The 18,474-nt window shown below is 32.7% G+C and overlaps 1 protein-coding gene across 35 annotated transcripts in view; it reads right to left on the reverse strand.

Moving 5' to 3' along the window:
- acaca (acetyl-CoA carboxylase alpha) overlaps positions 1–18,474 on the reverse strand; it is a 111,821-nt gene that overhangs the window by 46,678 nt on the left and 46,669 nt on the right. For 10 of the 35 annotated variants that reach the window (XR_012405974.1, XM_017356111.4, XM_017356109.4 and 7 more), the window contains 9 exon segments: positions 17,041–17,064; positions 12,734–12,835; positions 9,603–9,746; positions 7,130–7,232; positions 5,731–5,838; positions 5,572–5,628; positions 5,369–5,413; positions 1,484–1,525; positions 17–232 (listed from right to left, as the gene is read on the reverse strand). Coding sequence is in view for 32 of the 35 variants with exons in the window: in XM_017356111.4 (XP_017211600.1) it covers positions 17–232; positions 1,484–1,525; positions 5,369–5,413; positions 5,572–5,628; positions 5,731–5,838; positions 7,130–7,232; positions 9,603–9,746; positions 12,734–12,835; positions 17,041–17,064 (841 nt within the window). In the remaining 3 variants the exon portion in view is untranslated. 35 annotated transcript variants of the gene reach the window in all.

Here is an 18,474-nt window from a genome sequence, read left to right on the forward strand (position 1 = left end):
GCAGAGACTCTCCTACCTTGGTGACCAAATCTGAGTGACGGATGATTGCCCGCACAAAGAAGCGGTAATCTGTGACCTCAGTGCCTACTTCCACACGGGCAGCTCCCAAGTACAGGTGCATCTTATGATTGGCACAGGGGATGGCTGTCAGTGCAAAATTACGCATGCGGTTGAGCTCCAGCTGGAAAGCTAATGCAGGTTCCAAGTGTCTGTAGATACGGTCTTCCTCAAACTAAAAAAAACAAATAAACAAATTGACAATTGGAAAAATATCTAAAATATTAACTAGTATTAATTAAGTACTAGAACTCAAAATGTACTCCTTAGAAAAAATATTTTCATAAACGCAGTGGTTTGCTCTAGCCTTGTGCAAAGATTAATTTCTATTTGCATGCACATGTATGTCAAATAAAAAATAAAATAAAAAAAATTAAAGTAAAATAAAATAAAAAAACTAATAAAAAATTTAAAAAAACTAAATAAAATTTAAAGTAAAATAAAATTTTAAAATAAAATAAAATAATAGAAAATTAAATTAAATTAATACAAAATTTTAAAAATGCAATAAAATAAAAATAAAAATAAATGAAAAAATCCAATTAAATTAAAAAATAAGATAAAATAATAAAATAAAATCTAAGTAAAATTAAATAAAAAATACAATAAAATAAAAATGAATTAATACAAATTTATAAAAGTAAATAAATAAAATAGGCATCCGCTACATAAAATATATGCTGGATAAGTTGGCGGTTCATTCCGCTATGGCGACCCCAGATTAATAAAGGGACTATGCCAAAAAGAAAATCAATTAATGAATGAATAAAGTAAAATCAAATTTAAAAATACCATAAAAAATCTTAAAAAATAAAATTAAATAATAAAAATAAAAGGAGGTAAAAAAAATCATTAAATGAAATAAAATTAAAATAAAATAAAAATATAAAGTTGGATGCACTTCTTTTTTGAACATAAATCTTTTACCTAAAGATCACATGAACACTCTGGCATAATTTTAACGAAACAAGACTTAATAAAATAGAAAATATGAATCATATGAAATTGCTCCTTTTAAATTTAGAGCAAGTGAGTCTACAAGAGCAGAGAGTGCCCGTGAGCTATAATAGCAGGCTAGATTTAGTAAATGTAGGTAATCACAGTAGCTAATGGATGTCATCCCTCTCAAATGAGACAAATAATTAAAAAGTTCATTAATGTAATGAGCTTTGCTGGAACCATTTTAGCAAACTATCAGGGCTGAATGAAGCCAGAGAAACGCCACTGATCATGATGGAGTGACTCGCACAGAAAAGACAAGAAACTGAGGAATATAACAGCTTTCTCTCTTCTTCCTCCTCATTTTCCTATTGTACTTTCCCCCTTTAAACATAAAGCTGCTGATGAATTTAATGAACACTTGCATTTAAAAGGCTTACAGTCTTTTGTGCCGGTCATTGGTAGTCTTGTGTGAAACATAACTCACCTTGTCTCGAGCCCGGAATGTAAAAAATTTGGGGAATTCTCTCTGTGAAATATAAGACATTAGACATTAGCAGTGAAGTAAAACAAGCTTTGAGATTATATCAGAAAACAGGTTAATTAATAATTTAGAGACCACTTGTAATGGCTCTGTTCCAAAAGCTGGGAGTCAAAAACATAACATTTCAATGCTAAACATTAAATTCATAATAAACGTAAATGTGGAACGGTATGTTCAATTAAATGTAAATATCACCAACATCAATACTGATTTATGAAGCCATTTTTGGGCAATATTAATTAAATTGTTAACCATTTTGTGTTTTATTAACCTTAATTTCTTCATAAATATTGATATATGACAATATTTGTCATTTAAAACACTGATTAATCAGCAAACAGTGTCATGCATCTTTTAAATCAACCGACAGTCCAAATTGCACACTTATTAGGCCCCGTTTACACAAGTACTGTTTTAAAACGATGTTTTAGAACGAAAACAGTCCACGTCCACACTGGCTTATCACCTAGAGTTTCTGAAAAGATCTCACATCACGTGACTGAGCTCCAGGCAGTCAACGGGTGTTTTGAGCACAAAACCCCAGGTAAGAGCAGCGCATGTTGGACAGTTAATCAAGGATATACCGCTGGATCTCATCTTACTATAGTTGGTAAACTTGATAATTCATCCTGTCTTTATCTAACAACACTTTTCTCTTTTGAACCTTTTACTTGTTTTCAGGTGTATTTTGGTGCAAAGAAATTAATTTGTGTACCCATTTGCTTGCCTTAATTTGCTATAATGTATAAACTTATTGTACATTATACTATTACAATGATCATTATTGATTATTAAAACTGATATTCAACAAAAGAGAGAGTATGTTTTGTATTTTTAGAAGAAAATGAATGGAGGCAGTTATGTTAGGCTCTGTTTATTTGTAAATATGCATACAGTGTAGCTACACGATGCCTCACCATTCTTGCTGTCTGCTGAAAGTTCTTTATATCATGTTTTCATATGATTGTAAACATACCTGTAGTAAAACTTATCCACTTTAAAACTAAAACATATTTAAGACTTTATACCTAGCTCATGATTAATTATAAAGCGAGTTTCCTGGGAGAGAGCCCTGAGCTCATAAGATCCTTGAGCTCAGGGCTCCCTCTCATTTGCAGGGCGAAAGAGTAGTTTGAGCTTAGGTAGGTTTTAAGAATTCCCACCTTTGCTAAGGGCTGATGGTAGATTACATATCAATTATAGAGATTAGGGATGCCACGGTTCTCAATATAATATTGAACCGTACGGTACGACCTCCACGGTTCAATATGCACTTGTGAATTGTGGTTTTCTCGGTTTTGCATTTAAATAATTTATGTGCGTTTTCCCCCAACATCTCCCCCAATTGACTGTGTGTGCCTCTAAATCCATGAGCTGAGAAAAGGAAACTCCTCCCTGTGAGTAAATTATCCAAATTACTGTGCTCTAAAGTTAGGGGCGCTTGACCCTCATTCCACACTTTAACATTGCGAGCGGCAGTGAAGTGAGGCTGAGGCATCAGTACAAGGAAGCGCCGGCGAAGTGAGGCAACAGAAAGAGAAAGCGCCAGCATCTTTAAAATCTTCGATGTGAGGACATTTCAGTTTGGCCGGTAAGTATAATGCCAATAAAAGAAAAGACAGTGAACAAAAAATAACTGTGCGCAAGCATTGTTTTACATGTATAACCATGACTGCACATCTGCAGCGTCATCACCCAGCAATATCACTGTCTGAAGGCAGGATAGCAGAAAAGGTAATAAAGTCCTCCAAATAGCAACAATTCATCGCTGAATCTTTCAAGCAAACATACCCAATTGGTTCCGAGAGACACATAAATTAACAAGGGCAGAGCGGGTGTTTATTGCTAAAGATTTGCAGCCGTTTTCAGTGATGGGAGATGTGGGTTTTTGTCATTTTATAAAAGCACTCAATTCGTGTTACAGACTACAGTCTTGCATTTTTTCAGCATTGAGATAATTAAGAGGGTTTATTTATGCTTACTTAAGTACAAATATGTTTATTTGAAATGGCCAATTTATCTTTATTAACTTCACATGTATGTTTATTTTCAAAGTGTAGGATTTTATGTTCCCCAGTTTGTACATGGACTACCAGCAGCTGTGAGATTTCAGTTTTATTTTTTTATACAAAACACCAGGAACTACTGTCCTTTTCTTTAATTTTAAGTAAAACAAAATGAGTATTGCAATAAATCGTTTTTATTTTTTCTCCTTAACCTCTTATCTATTGCCTATAGAATAAAATAAAAAAAAACACGTGTCAAGCCATGAGAACCGAACCAAAAACAGTGTTAAAAACAGAGGTATGTATTGAACCGTGAGCTAACTATTGTTAACCGTGGGCTAACTACTGTTGCCTCCCTAGTAGAGATATCCAGCTGGTTAAGAGCTTGACTAGTGCTAACTTAGATTCATCAACTTGATTATGACATAATTTTGGACAATGGGAGGAAACCCGAGAACCCGAGGGAAACCCATGCGAGCACAGGAAAAACATGTCAACTCCACAGAGGAACGACAGCTGGCTTGTTAAGTATTCAAACCAGTGACGTTCTTGCTGTGAGGCAACAGCGTTAACCACTAGGCCTCCATGCCACCCTATAAAAGGAAAGGTGCGGCAGTAGGGGTGGAAGGGGGGATTCTTCAAGTAGAAGATAACTTTAGTAAGACACTCTAGCTATTTATAGTGAGTTTGTGAACATCTAATAACCATGCGTTAGTTAATGCGAGACCAGCTGTGTTCAATTATAATCAAGTGCTCCTCTCGAAATCAGTTTTAGAATAAACTTCACTTAGTGTAAACACGGCCTTAGAGCATTAGTTCATGAGCTTAGCAACATGCTAACATCTAGGATAGTAAAAATTGATCAAAAATCACAAATCAACGTCTTCTTAAAATTGAACAATGTGTGCGGCATGTTGATTTTGGACGTAAATCATTAGCATAGCAACACTTTAATATTGATTTCTACTAGAATTAATTGTTAGCAATGTCTAATCATGCACTGCAGAAAAGTAGCACTGCTAGTGTAGGCTTCAATGAGTGTTTCAGTTAAGTCATTTGTGAGGTTCCATATTGATTAATATAATATAAATTAATATAATATAATGTAATATAATATAATTTAATATAATATATAGTAATATATATTAAATAAAATATAATATAATATAGAGTAATATAGAGAAATATAATATAATATAATATAGAGTAATATATTATAATATAATATAATATAGAGTAATATAATAAAATATAATATAATATTATATAGAGTAATATAATATAATATAATATAATATAATATAATATAATATAATATAATATAGAGTAATATATTATAATATATTATAATATAATATAATATAATATAGAGTAATATAATAAAATATAATATAATCCAATATAATGAAAATAAGAAGTGAATCATTAGCATAGCAACACTTATTGACCTCTACTAGAATGAACTGTTAGCAATGTTTAATCACACTCTGCAGAGAAGTAGCTTTGTTAGTATATACTAGAATGAGTGCTTCAGTTAAGTAATTTGTGAAGTTCCATATTGTTTAAAATGAATATAATATAATATAATATAATATAATATAATATAATATAATATAATATAATATAATATAATATAATATAATATAATGAAAAATGAATCATTAGCAGAGCAACACTGCTAGTGTATGCTTGAATGAGTGTTTCAGTTAAGTCATTTGTGAAGTTCTATATTGGTTAAGATGCTGCCAAAAAGGTTGACAGCAAAACAGCTCAGTAGGTTGTGGAACAGTACCAATGTCTAAAACATTCCACAATGACTTACATGGAACCTCTGGTCCACCTCACAGTTGATTTGCTTTCTGAAATCCTGTTAATAACGGTACCAAGACAAACACACATACATGCAGTTAGCAGAGCAGAACTGAAGTCAATCATTTACTGTCATTCAAATTAACCGATTGCAGATTATATAATCTGATTTCAGGAGATCAGAAGCATGCTCAAAAGTCATCTTTGAAAGCTTACCTTCTGAGCAACCAGGAAGGTAAGTCTTCGGATGCCGTGGTCAAACAGCAGAGATTTCTGTAGTAGAAATAATCAGAATTGAACTTACTGAGTCAGACATTACTTTAACATGTCCAATAAAAACAGGCAACCCATAGAGAGCAGAACAACTTCCTTCACCTTAGACTGTGTAAACTCACGAAACATGGCCGCCAGCCCATCATCATCAATATCACTGTCCGTCTTTATTGCCACATTAAGAATATGAATGGGCTCATCTTGAATGCTCTACAGCGAAAAAGAGAGAAGAAAAAAACATTCAAAACTAGGGACAGACAAGGATATATTTTAATTCAGTAGTTCCATCAATCCTAGAGTGTGTTGCAGGCAGATATTTTGATGGGTCGAAATTCAGAAGCAAGTTACAAGATTCATACACATTTTTACTACAAAAACTCCATGACTTTTCCAGGACTCAAGTACATTTTTATGACCTAATGTTTCATGTAATGTCTTCGCTTACATGGTAAATCATCAGAAAAACAATGTACATTTACATTTATTACAGCATATCATAAAACACGCAATAATCTTTTTAGTTTCAATTGATTTTTATATCTATGTAAAATAGATAATGCTTACACAGCAGTAATGATGTAAGACCATGTTTTTGGCCGAAAAAAGAAAAGATGTAAAAACAACCAACCTCCAATCAAGTATGCACATATTTGTCAAACTAATTTTAGATAATGGTAAGTTTGTTAAAATATCAATAGTAAGTAAAACTACTTCTATTGTAAAGATGCAATCACACTGCACTTTTCGCTCCATAGACTTCCATTCATAGGCATGCGAATGAGGCAGACCAGAAATGCAAGCACGTACATCAAGTTTTACATTTCACTGCATTCTAAAGTTCAAGTTTGGAGAATTCTTATCTGCGAAATCACATCAGTAATATCAATAGAAGATAACTGAAAATAAGAAATGTAAAATATGGAGCAATCGCTCACTTTTATTAACGTCTAATCATATTGTTTAATACCTCCCCTTTTCGCAGCGTTATACGACAGAATTTCGAAATCACAAGATCTAGTGTGATAAATGCTAAATGACTAAATGTAAATGTAATTTCCATGACTTTTCCAAAACCTTGTGGGCTTTTCCAGGCCTGGAAAATTCCATGTCAAAATTCCATGACTTTTCCAGGTTTTCCATGACCATATGAACCCTGAAGTTAGCATTTTAGCACTATCAGTTCTACTCTGTTTTAAAAAGTCAAATATTCAGGGATTTTTGGCTAACTGTCTTAAATTCCAAAACTCCTTAAAGTTGTTTCCAACTCGGGTATATACAACTTTTAGCTTTATAATGTACATATACTTCTGTCTGATGCATTTGGCTTCAAAATTCAGTCATGTTTATCATTGAATCACAATGAAAAAAAAAAAAAAGTTATCCTAAACATGTTGTTCACAAAGATTATCTAAACCAGGGACATCTTACCATCACTCTTTATTAAAGTTTGATTGAAACATTTTATTTATTTGCTAGTTTGACACATTAAGGCCACGTTCACCTTGCTGTCCTCCTCTCTATACAGCACAGGGTTCCCCCCTTCAGGAAAGGTTGGAGTTGATGGAGGAGAGTCTGAGAAACAGCTCAGAACATCCTTTATGTTCCTAAATAAGAAAAAAAAAATAGACATTACAGTACATTATTATTTAACACCACTCAATTAAAATGTTTGTAAATTTAGAGAAATTTAGAGAAACAATTCATGATATGCCACATTTATTCATTCATCTATCCATTCATTCATTTTCCTTTAGCTTAGTCCCCCTTTATTGGGGGACGCCATAGCTAAATGAACCACTATCTATTCCGACATATGTTTTACGCAGCCATTCCAGTTGCAACCCAGGACTGGGAAATGATACGCCACATTACAAGTTCAAATGAGTTTTTAAAATCATATAATAATCAGTTTGGCAATGTTGAGGGATCCTGATTTTTACCAGTTTTGCTATTTACTAGCATTCAAAATAACCATGAATAACAAAACAAAAAAGAGAAGTCACAAGAACGCTCAAGCATATCTGCTTTTTCTTGTCACTCATTAAATTACATCATGATATTAACAAAATAAAAGCCTTTTATTTTTCTTTTCTATATATCAGTCTAATCTTAAAAATTACTTCGCAAACCAAGAACTAAACACATTGCTTGTGAACCAAACTAATCCTCCTTAAAACTATATTGATATGACTGTGTTCATATATTATAATGGGTTTTAAAACCTTTTTATACAAATGTTTTTATTCTAAATGTTTTTATTATCTATTTATAATGATATGCCAATGGCTTAATTAATTTAATTTACAGTATTAGGTCCAAGGTATAGCTCAGTTTAGTTAAGTTTGCCAGAACTGGTGTGGCACCAGCAATGTTATTAAACGCTAGAGTCACTTTTGACCATAAATAGCAATAAGGTGGGGCATACACACATAATCAGTGTTGGGAAAGTTACTTTTGAAAAGTAATCAATTAAAAATTACTGATTACTACTGGAAAAATTGTAATCTGATCGCATTACTAACTACTTCATGTAAAAAGTAATCAGATTACAAATTACTTTACTTTGAAGTTACTTTTAAAGCATAAAATATACCCATAAACTAAACTATAAAATAAACTGCAGCTCTTTTAGTAATTTGATTTTCACTGAAAAACGTGGGTTGGTCACAGCAGCTTGACATATTCAAAAGACTTAAAGAGTTCACCCAAACTTAAAATTCTCTCATCATTCACTTGTTCCAAACCTGTTTGTCTATTGTTTTTAACACAAAAAATTACATGAAGAAAACTGGATACCTGAAACCTTTGACATCCATAGTATGGAAAAAGCACTGTAGTGTTTGGGTGTTTTGGGTTTGTCTGAGGTAATTAGTCTACCGAAATGTGTATATTTCATACAAAGTATGAAGCTGATTCGTCATGTCTTGTCATGTGACCAGCGGTTTTCAACTAGTGTGTCTAGGCAATATGCGATCCTAATACACGTGCGCGCGCAAAAGAAGAGATATATAAACTGCCCCGAGCAGCTACGCTTATCTTCACATGAAAAAGATACCTTCACTCCCGATTCAGCACAAAAATCCAATTTAGCCTTTGTTTAGGCTGAATTGGGCCACTGTGTTTTTGGGTGCCGGTGTCCTCCTCAATGATGAGTATTGTAGTAGAATGCTTTCTGTTCAAGTGCTTGAACAAGTTGCTTAAGTTAAAAGCAGTCAAAGGTTCTTAGGAGACTGGACATAGATTAAATTTCACAGCAAACACTTTTAACAGAAACCATTTCAGCTCGTGTTCTCCAGCAGTTTAAAAGTGCATGCTTATTAACTGACGTTGCAGCGGAATACATGATTTAAAAAACCTTTTTTTTTTTCTTCTAAAAACTATAATTGTAATGCAAGTAACGCAATTACATTGACTTTAGTTCAGGGGTGTCCAAACTCAGTCCTGAAGGGCCGGTGTCCTGAAAAGTTTAGCTTCAACCCTAAGCAAACACACCATAACCAGCTATCAAGTTCTTACTAGTTATACTGGCAGGCGTGTTGAAGCAAGTTGGAGCTAAACTCAGCAGGGCAGCGGGCCTCCAGGACACCCCTGCTTTAGTAACTGTAATCAAATCACACAAATTTAAAATGTCATTCGTTACATTACAGAGTTCCTCAAAAATGTAATTAGGATACAATAATGCGTTACTGGGGGGCGCGTTACACCCAACTCTGCCCATAATAAAGATAAAAGATGCAAGTAAAATCAGGGTCATTTAACAAGCAAAATAAACAGCAAATTAATTTTTTTTTTGTTTTTTTTTTAAATAGGCTGATTTAACACAACTTTTTTAAGGAGGGGGATGGCTTTAATTGTTTTATGTGAAATCCACTTAAATTTGTTAAAATAATGAGGTTAACTTAATAAATTAGTGTTGGAACAACATGATTAAATTGTATGGAACTTAGCATCAATAATGTAAGACTGCCACTAACCTGGTGAACTCCTGGAAAGAGCGGAAGGAAACCATGGCTCCCATGCGCTGACAGGGTGGGGTAAAGGAGGTGTCTAGGAGCACATCACTAACGCTGGCCACGTGGACCATGCCGTAGTGGTTCAGGTTTGAGGAAAAGGACATTCTGAGAGCACAACACGCATTCAGAAACACAAAAGACATTCAGTTATTAACCCAGCTGCATACCCGTAACCTCTTAATGAAGTGGTAGATCACCCCAGGGGAACGACCAAATCACCACCATCACACATCAGTCCAAATCACAGGAGTGAATGAGAAAAGCATCGCCTCCTCACAAGCTGAATGTGAACACACTGATGTGTGAGATCTGAACCTTTTATAAAAAGCTCAGTTGTCAGGAGGCAATTAAAATAAAAACAAGAATGAATTAAACTTTACTGTATCATAAGGGTGAATTCATGCATTCTCATTCAAATACTTTACTGTAAATTACGGTGGAAGAGCAGGTTCATTTAAAATATTCCAGGTTAAATAAAATCTATTGGCGTACTGGTTTTAAATATCATATATGAGATATGATATAAGAGATAGAATATAAGAGAGATCTTATATTTGAGTCATCCCTCTCTTTTAAAAAAGAAACTAAAAATAAATTTTTTATTGTTATACAGTACATTAACAACAAAAGGTTTTCAAATTGAAAAAAAAAAAAAAAAAAAAAAAGAGTTCTAAATGTGTTATGAAAGTTATAAAACTTAATGGGTATACTGTCAAAAAATCATTCTGCTTTCTAAAATCAGAAATTGTAATAGTAACTGGTTATTTTATTACCGGTGCTAGTTTTTTCTATGGAGGCACACACAAAGCATGCAATGCTGATGTGTGATAAGGATATTCTGGATTAAATTAAAATGAGCAAATCATTTAGTTAACAATGCCATTATTAACAGTGCTCAGCATAACTGATTACACGCCATTTTGAAAATGAATATTTTTATTTATTTCTCAGTGAATATAGGCAATGTAGAGTATCTTGGTGCATTTAAATAAAACAGATTCATTAAAGAGATATATTTATTAAAATCATATTTTAGTCAAACATATTTACAAATTGAAAGATAATACAATTAAATTCAAGCAAAATATTGCAAAAAAAATAATTTTCAATTATTTGCTTCTCTTGATTTTCCCTCCTTTTAAAATTTTTATTTAACATTTTTCTAAAACAAATGAAAAAAGGCAACTAGTTTTTTGGCCGTTATCGTTATCCAGATTTGGCTTTATTACTGAATAATCTAATGTATATGCACAAATATAATACTGTACAGCTTCCTATTAAAATATGAATTTAAAAAATAGATTTGTAAGGGGTGTACTTGTATAAGCTAAGCACTTTACATAAAACTAGGGAACAAATGGTTACATACAAGTATGTTGTTAGAACTAATGTCGATTTTTAAATGTCCAAGGTAGTCATTTAATACCTCATAAAATGATTCTTGCTGTAAATACAGTATGTCTGACAATATTTTTTGGGGATTTAAACTATTTGCTAAACCGAATGACACATCTGTTAATCTCGAATCTTGCCATTATTTACATTACATATAGGAATTTAATTGAATAAAACATTATGATGTACAGAAAAACAAAATTTTTTATCAGATATAATCTTTTTATCAGATATCAGATATAATCTTTTTCAGTTACAATTTTATTACATATTATTTAGATTTTTTTTTCTTTTTTAAACATTTCCCAAATGATGTTTAACAAAGTAAGGACATTTTCACAGTCTTATAACATTATCATGTCTGATAACATTTTTTTTTCTTCTGGAGAAAGTCTTATTTATTTTATTTCGGCTACAATAAAAGCATTTTTTTATTTTAAGTTAAAAATTAATAGGTCCTTTAAGCTATATATATATATTTGATAGTCAACAAAACAAACCATTAAATGCATTTAAATGGCACTTTAAGCTGTATAGAAGTGTCTTGAAAAATATTTAGTCAAATATTATTTACTGTCATCATGGCAAAGATAAAATAAATCAGTTATTAGAAATGAGTTATTAAAACTATTATGCTTAGAAATTAAAACAATCTTCTCTCCGTTAAACAGAAATTGGGGGGGAAATAAACAGAGGGGCTTCAACTATACAAAAAATTATATGGTTTTCATCATATTTCAGCCTGTGGCATTAATAAGCCTGGACTACACAATTTTTAAAAGCAGAAACTTAATTGTTAATGTGCTTGATTGTATATTATGTAAATACACTCAATATTCAAACTGTTAAACTGTCTAGACCAGGGGTGGCCAACCCTGTTCCTGGAGAGCCACCTTCCTGCAATTTGAGTTGCAACCCATATCAAACACACCTGCCTGTAATTACCACGTGGTGTTCAGGTCCTAATTAATTGGTTCAGGTGTGTTTGATATGGGTAGCAACTGAAATCTGTAGGATGGTGGCTCTCCAGGAACAGGGTTGGCCACCCCTGGTCTAGACTATTTAAATAACCTTAACATATTTTATTTCTGCTTAAACTTAATGCTTTTTCTTCAATAACTCCCAACTACTACAAATTCATTATTAACAATTTTTTTTTCAAAACTAGTGAATATGACAATGAACTGAATTCTTGTGGCAATTAACACAAAAGGAATACACCTATTGATTCAATGTTAAATTTAACCTGGAATATTCATCTGATAACACCCATAATTACAAACTAATCCAGTGTTTCTCAACCACGTTCCTGGTGGACCACCAGCTCTGCACATATTCCATGTCTCCTTAACCAAACACACCTGACTCAGATCATCAGCTCATTAGCAGAGACTGAAAGACCTGTACTGGGTGTGACAGACTGAAGAGATATCCAAAACATGTAGTCCTGGTAGTCCTTAAGGAACGTGGTTGAGCAATGCTGATCTAAATCAACACATTACCAAAAATTGTCATAATTTACTGAACTTCAGTAAGTAACGCATCTCATTCGATGTTAGTATAGACATAGATCCCTTATCCATTAAGACCAAATTTAAAAATTTACACCCAGACTTCATTAACATGAAAGTGCATGGATTAGAGTAGACTGATTAAACCCTATCTGTGATTAAAGCCTGTAGTCTGTCCTGCTCTACCTGTCCTCACTCTCAGCAGAGTCACTAGCTGCCTCTGTGGCTCCACTAGTGTTAGCTGTGTTAGCTGGAGGTTTGTAGTCCTGCAGTGGGGCAGACAGTTTCCTGGGAGGACAAGTTGATAGTCATGCTTTGACACACACAAACGCACAAAGAATGTACTCAAACAATCACACCGAACACATACCAGATTTAATCACCACTATTATGTAGTTAATTCAAACCCAGTAGGAGGTCGAGACAATATCAGCTCACTTAACATATTATAAGAGTATCTCCATTTTTTATGCGCTCACACAAACACACACACATACACATCAACAGCGATTTAAGACACACATTTGTGTTGAGAGTGGTGAAATAAGCCATGCAAATTAGTTTGTGTTTACAGAGACTAAACAGAATAAAGCACCAACTTAGGGCTTTTTCATTAAGTTTCACAGTAACTGCAATCATTTGATTCAGAATTTTAAGAGATGCATAGAAGCTTTGGTCATTAGATGAAGGCAATTCATTCTGTATTGTTTATTTTATGTTTATTTACTTTATTTACATATAGTTAGGTCCTTAAATATTTGGACATTGACACAATTCTATCATTTTTGGCTCTACACACCAACACAATGGCTTTAACTGCTGACTGTCAGCTTTAATTTAATAAATTTATTTTTTTTACATCTAAATCTGGTGAACGCTGTAGGAATTACAACAGTTTGCATAGGTGCCTCCCACTTGTTAAGGGTCCAAAAGTAATTGGACAGAATAATAATCAAAAATGAAACTTTCACTTTTTAATACTGGGTTGCAAATCTTTTGTAGTCAATCACAGCCTGAAGTCTGGAACGCATAGACATCAGCAGACGCTGGGTTTCATTCCTGGTGGTGCTCTGCCTTGTATCTACAGCAACTGCCTTCAATTCCTGCTTGTACTTTGGGCTTTTTCCCTTTAGTTATGTCTTTAGCAAGTGAAATACATGCTCAATCATATTTAAATCAGGTGATTGATTTGGCCATTGCAATACATTCCACTTCTTTCCCTTCATAAACTCTTTGGCTGCTATTGCAGTATGGTTTGGGTCACTCTCCATCTGCACTGTCAAGCGCTGTCCAATGGGCTTTGAAGCATTTGGATTAATATGAGCCGAAAATATTGCCTGAAACATTTCACAATTCATTCTGCTGCTTTTTTCAGCAGTCACATCATCAATAAATACAAAAGAACCAGTTCTTTTGACAGTCATGCCCACGCCACGCAACTACTACCACCATGCTTCACTGCTGAAGATCATGAGCAATTCCTTTGCTTCTCCATGCTCTTCTCTTCTTATCACTCTGGTACAAGTTAATCGTGGTCTAATCTGTCGATAGGATGTTGATCCAGAACTGTGAGGGCTTTTTTAGAACTCTAATTTGGCCTTCCTGTTTTTGAAATTCACCAATGGTATGCATCTTGTGGCGGACCCTCTGTTTTCACTCTGGTGTAGTCTTCTCTTGATTGTTAACTCTGACACACATAGACCTACCTCCTGGAGAGTGTTCTTGATCTGGCCAACAGTTGTGAAAGGTGTTTTCTTAACCAGAGAAAGAATTCTTCAGTCGTCCACCACGGATATTTCCATAGTCTTCGGGGTCTTTTGGTGTTGCTGAGCTCACTAATGCGTTGTTACTTTTTAAGAATGTTCTAAACAGTTGTTTTGGCCACACCCAATGTTTTTTTCTATCTCTCTGATGGGTTTGTTTTGTTTTTTCAGCCTAATAATGGCTTGCTTGACTGACAGTGACAGCTTTTTGTGACAGATTCAGATTTCAAATGCAATTAGCACACTTGAAACTCTGGACCTTTTCTCTGCTCAATGTAATTGGCATATTAAGGCAATAACACACATCTGGCCATGGAACAGCTTAAAAGCCAATTGTCCAACTACTATTGGACCCTTAACAAGTGGGAGGCACATATGCAAACTGTTGTAATTCTTACACCGTTCACTTGATTTGGATGTAAATACCTTCAAATTAAAGCTGACAGCAGTTAAAGTACATCTTGTTAGTTTAATTTCAAATCCATTGTATTGGTTTAAAGCAAAAAATGTTAGAATTGTGTGGATGTCCAAATATTTATGAATTACACTGTATATACAGTGTTGTGAAACTGACCTTTACTGATCTTGTATATATTTTTTGCATGTTTGTCAAATTTTAATGTTTCAGTCAATCATCATCAATCATATTAGTCAAAAATAACACAAGTAAACATCATGCAGTTTTTAAACAAAAAGGTTGGTTTATATAAACATAAAATCTAATCCTATAGTACATAACCTGGTGTGAAAAAGTTTTTGACTTTGGATGAAGACTTTGGAGTGGCCTAGTCAAAGTCCTGATTCTAATCCTATTGAAATGTTGTGTCATGAAAAAAGGCAGTTCATGCTCAGAAAAAACTAGAACATGTCTGAATTACAACAATTTTCCAAAGATGAGTATGCCAAAATTACTCCACAGCGATGTAACCGACTGATTGCAAGTTGTTGCTGCTAAGAATGGCCCAACCTGTTATTAGGTTTGGGGTGCAAACACTTTTTCACACAGGGCTATTTAATTTTGCATTTCACCCCATTAATACAGGGTATCTTCAGGTTTCATCAAGTGAAATTTAAGACTTTAAGACATTAAGACCATTATGTATGAAATTTTGGACTTATACAGGGCTAAATGCTAAGGATTTTTTTTTTTTTTCGAATATCCCACTTAGAAAAGATTTTCACTTGCGCTATCAATAAATAATTAAAATACATTCAATAATACAATAATAATCATTTTGTAAGAATTTTTTCTTTTTTATTAAATTTCAAATATATACATTTACAAACCCTATAACCCTTACCAACAATAGAACAAAACAAATCAATTACTTCAGTCTACAATAATAATTTAATAATAAAAAATGTAGGCCAAGTCAGTATTCTCAGCAGTAAATAAATGGAGAATTTTTAAGCAAATGTTACTGTAAGGAAAGTAATAAAATGCTATTTTTCATTATAAAGTTTTAATTAGATGAATTGTTGGTGATTGTATGGCCAGATCGGGTAGCTATACATGAACAAAGGAAAATTAAGACATGTTAAATAATAAAAATATTTAAGACCTACAACACAGCATTTCAGTAAATTTAAGACTTTTTGAGGCCTAAAATTTACCTTTTGACATTTAAGACATTTTAAGGCTTTAAGGCCCTGTGGATATCCTTTAATAGCAAAAGCCTTGATTGTGAGTATAAATTTGTTTGATGATCTGAAACATTATAGTGTGACAAACATGCAAATAAAAAAATAAAAAAATCAGTAAGGGGCAAACACTTCATTTCACACACTTAATTCACAAACTGTACTAAGATCTATTATCATGCTACTAGTAACGTTTTTTAGATATTAGTATTTTCTTCATTAAGTACAAATACTTATTTATTAGCTATTAGCGCACATTCTTTAGTTTCTACTACTTTTTGAAAATAAACAATTACTTACTCTTTACACTATAATAAAAAATGTTGAGTTGTATTAACCAAATGAAGGGTCAAATACAGACAAAACCAACAATAGGTTAATTATTTACATACAAATTAAATTACTTTTCTTTTAAACTGCTGGGTTTGTCCATATTTGACCCAGCATTGAGTTAAAAACCCCACATTTTCATAGGTATTACTATTTATTTAATAATTAAAGTATAATTGTAGATCTCTTTAAAAGTGAATGGCAAAACATAAATACAATGAAATTCAAATTATAACTAGTGTAGTAACAATAAAACCGTTACCATTCACTACTGAAATAAGTACTACTGTAGAATGGACTGATTAAAGTACTATCGTCTATTTAATAGATATTAATATAAAGGTATTAGAGTTTCTAATGATGAATTTAATTAGTGTATATTCAGTAGTTGCCAACACCTACATAAAGTACATAATAGTACATAATAGTACTACATAAATAGTACTAGTATCCAATAGGTTATCACTAGAACATAATGATAAAGTACCCATACATTGCAAAAAATATACTAGTGTATATAAAAGATGAGTACAAATAGCATGAAATATTATATTAGCATATTTTTTATATTGCCAAAATCACATCTTGCAGTAGAATACTTACATTATTATGTGATGATACTACAGTATGTAAGAGAATATTGATGTAGTACTACTGGATAGTACACAATGACCACTACATTTAAACACATGCTGTTGTTACTACTCCATTTTTCTAAGTCTACACTGTGGTTTAGGGAAGAAAGAATGTGTACTATACCTGTTTAGAGTGGGGATGTTCCCTCTGCAATCAAACAACATTGATTACTGATTGGTTAGTGTCAGGCATCAATGGGTAGGCTCAGTCACATGTGAAGTGTGTGGTCTTTTCACATAATAGAAAGCTCCAATCTGATTTCAGCGCACTTGAATTGTACAATGACCTCTAATGAGTCCTTAGTGATTGTTTGGATGTGGTCACTAAATAAGACTGCTAAACGGACTGGTTTTGTTAATTGAAGAGTAAATCAAATGCATGTCATGATCACGTCACTCCAAAATCAAACTGAAGAAATAATAAATTATATTTTGCTTAATGATAAATGAGGGCTGTTTTAGGAATTTGTTTTAACAAGTTATCATGTTTATATCAGAGTAATCAAACACATTTTCCCTTCTTTTACGGTATTATTCACTCATTCATTTTCCTTTGGCTTAGTCCCTTTATTCATTACGGGTCGCTACAGGGAAATGAACCACCAACTTATCCAGCATATGTTTTACACAGCAGATGCCCTTCCAGCAGCAATCCATTGCTGGGAAACACCCATACACTCACATTTACACACATACACTAGAGCCAATTTGGTTTATTCTATTCACCTGTCTTTGGACTATGGGGGAAACCCGAGCAACCTGAGGAAACCCATGCGAACACTGGGAGAACATGCATCCACTCTGAAATGCCAACTGACCCAGCAGAGACTTGAATCAGCAACCTTCTTGCTGCACGTCTCCAGAATAATGCAAATGTGCAATAAACTCATTGGAAGGTGATATTAATTAAAAATGTATTAAATAAATTTAAAAAGTTCATTTTAATCTGTTTAAAAAAAAAAGAGGTGTAATAAATAAAAACAAGATAAATTAGATTTCTCAAATTATTAAAGTTATTCTGAACTTTACATTCATCAAGAAATTCTGAAAATAAAACTGATAAAAAATTGTTTGAGGTTTTCATTTGTTGTGTTAAACATTATCAACTGATATTGTTTCATAATTATTGGTAAACTGTAAATAATTGATATTGATTATATATATACAAACATCATGACTTTTTAATTTTTAAAGTTTTTGAATGCATTAACAGTGCTAAGCATATACAAGTACACCCCTTACAAATCTCTCATTTAAATAATTTTTTTCTATAAGATGCTTTACAATATTATATTTATCCATATAAATTAGTTAACTTACAATAATGGTTCAAAAATTAGTAGCACAAATTTAAAAGTTAGAGAAAATATTAAATAACATTTTCAAAAAAAGCAAAAATCAAGAGAAACAACAATTTTATACAATTTTGTTGAATGTTGTAGTTTGTATTTTCTGCAATATTTTGCATGAATTAAAATTTATTATCTTTGTTCTTACTATCTATGTTCTGTGACTAAAATAGTATTTTAATAAATATATCTGTTTAACAAATCTTTTT

This window comes from Danio rerio, chromosome 5 (genome assembly GCF_049306965.1).
Source record: "Danio rerio strain Tuebingen ecotype United States chromosome 5, GRCz12tu, whole genome shotgun sequence".
Classification (NCBI taxonomy): Eukaryota; Metazoa; Chordata; class Actinopteri; order Cypriniformes; family Danionidae; genus Danio; species Danio rerio.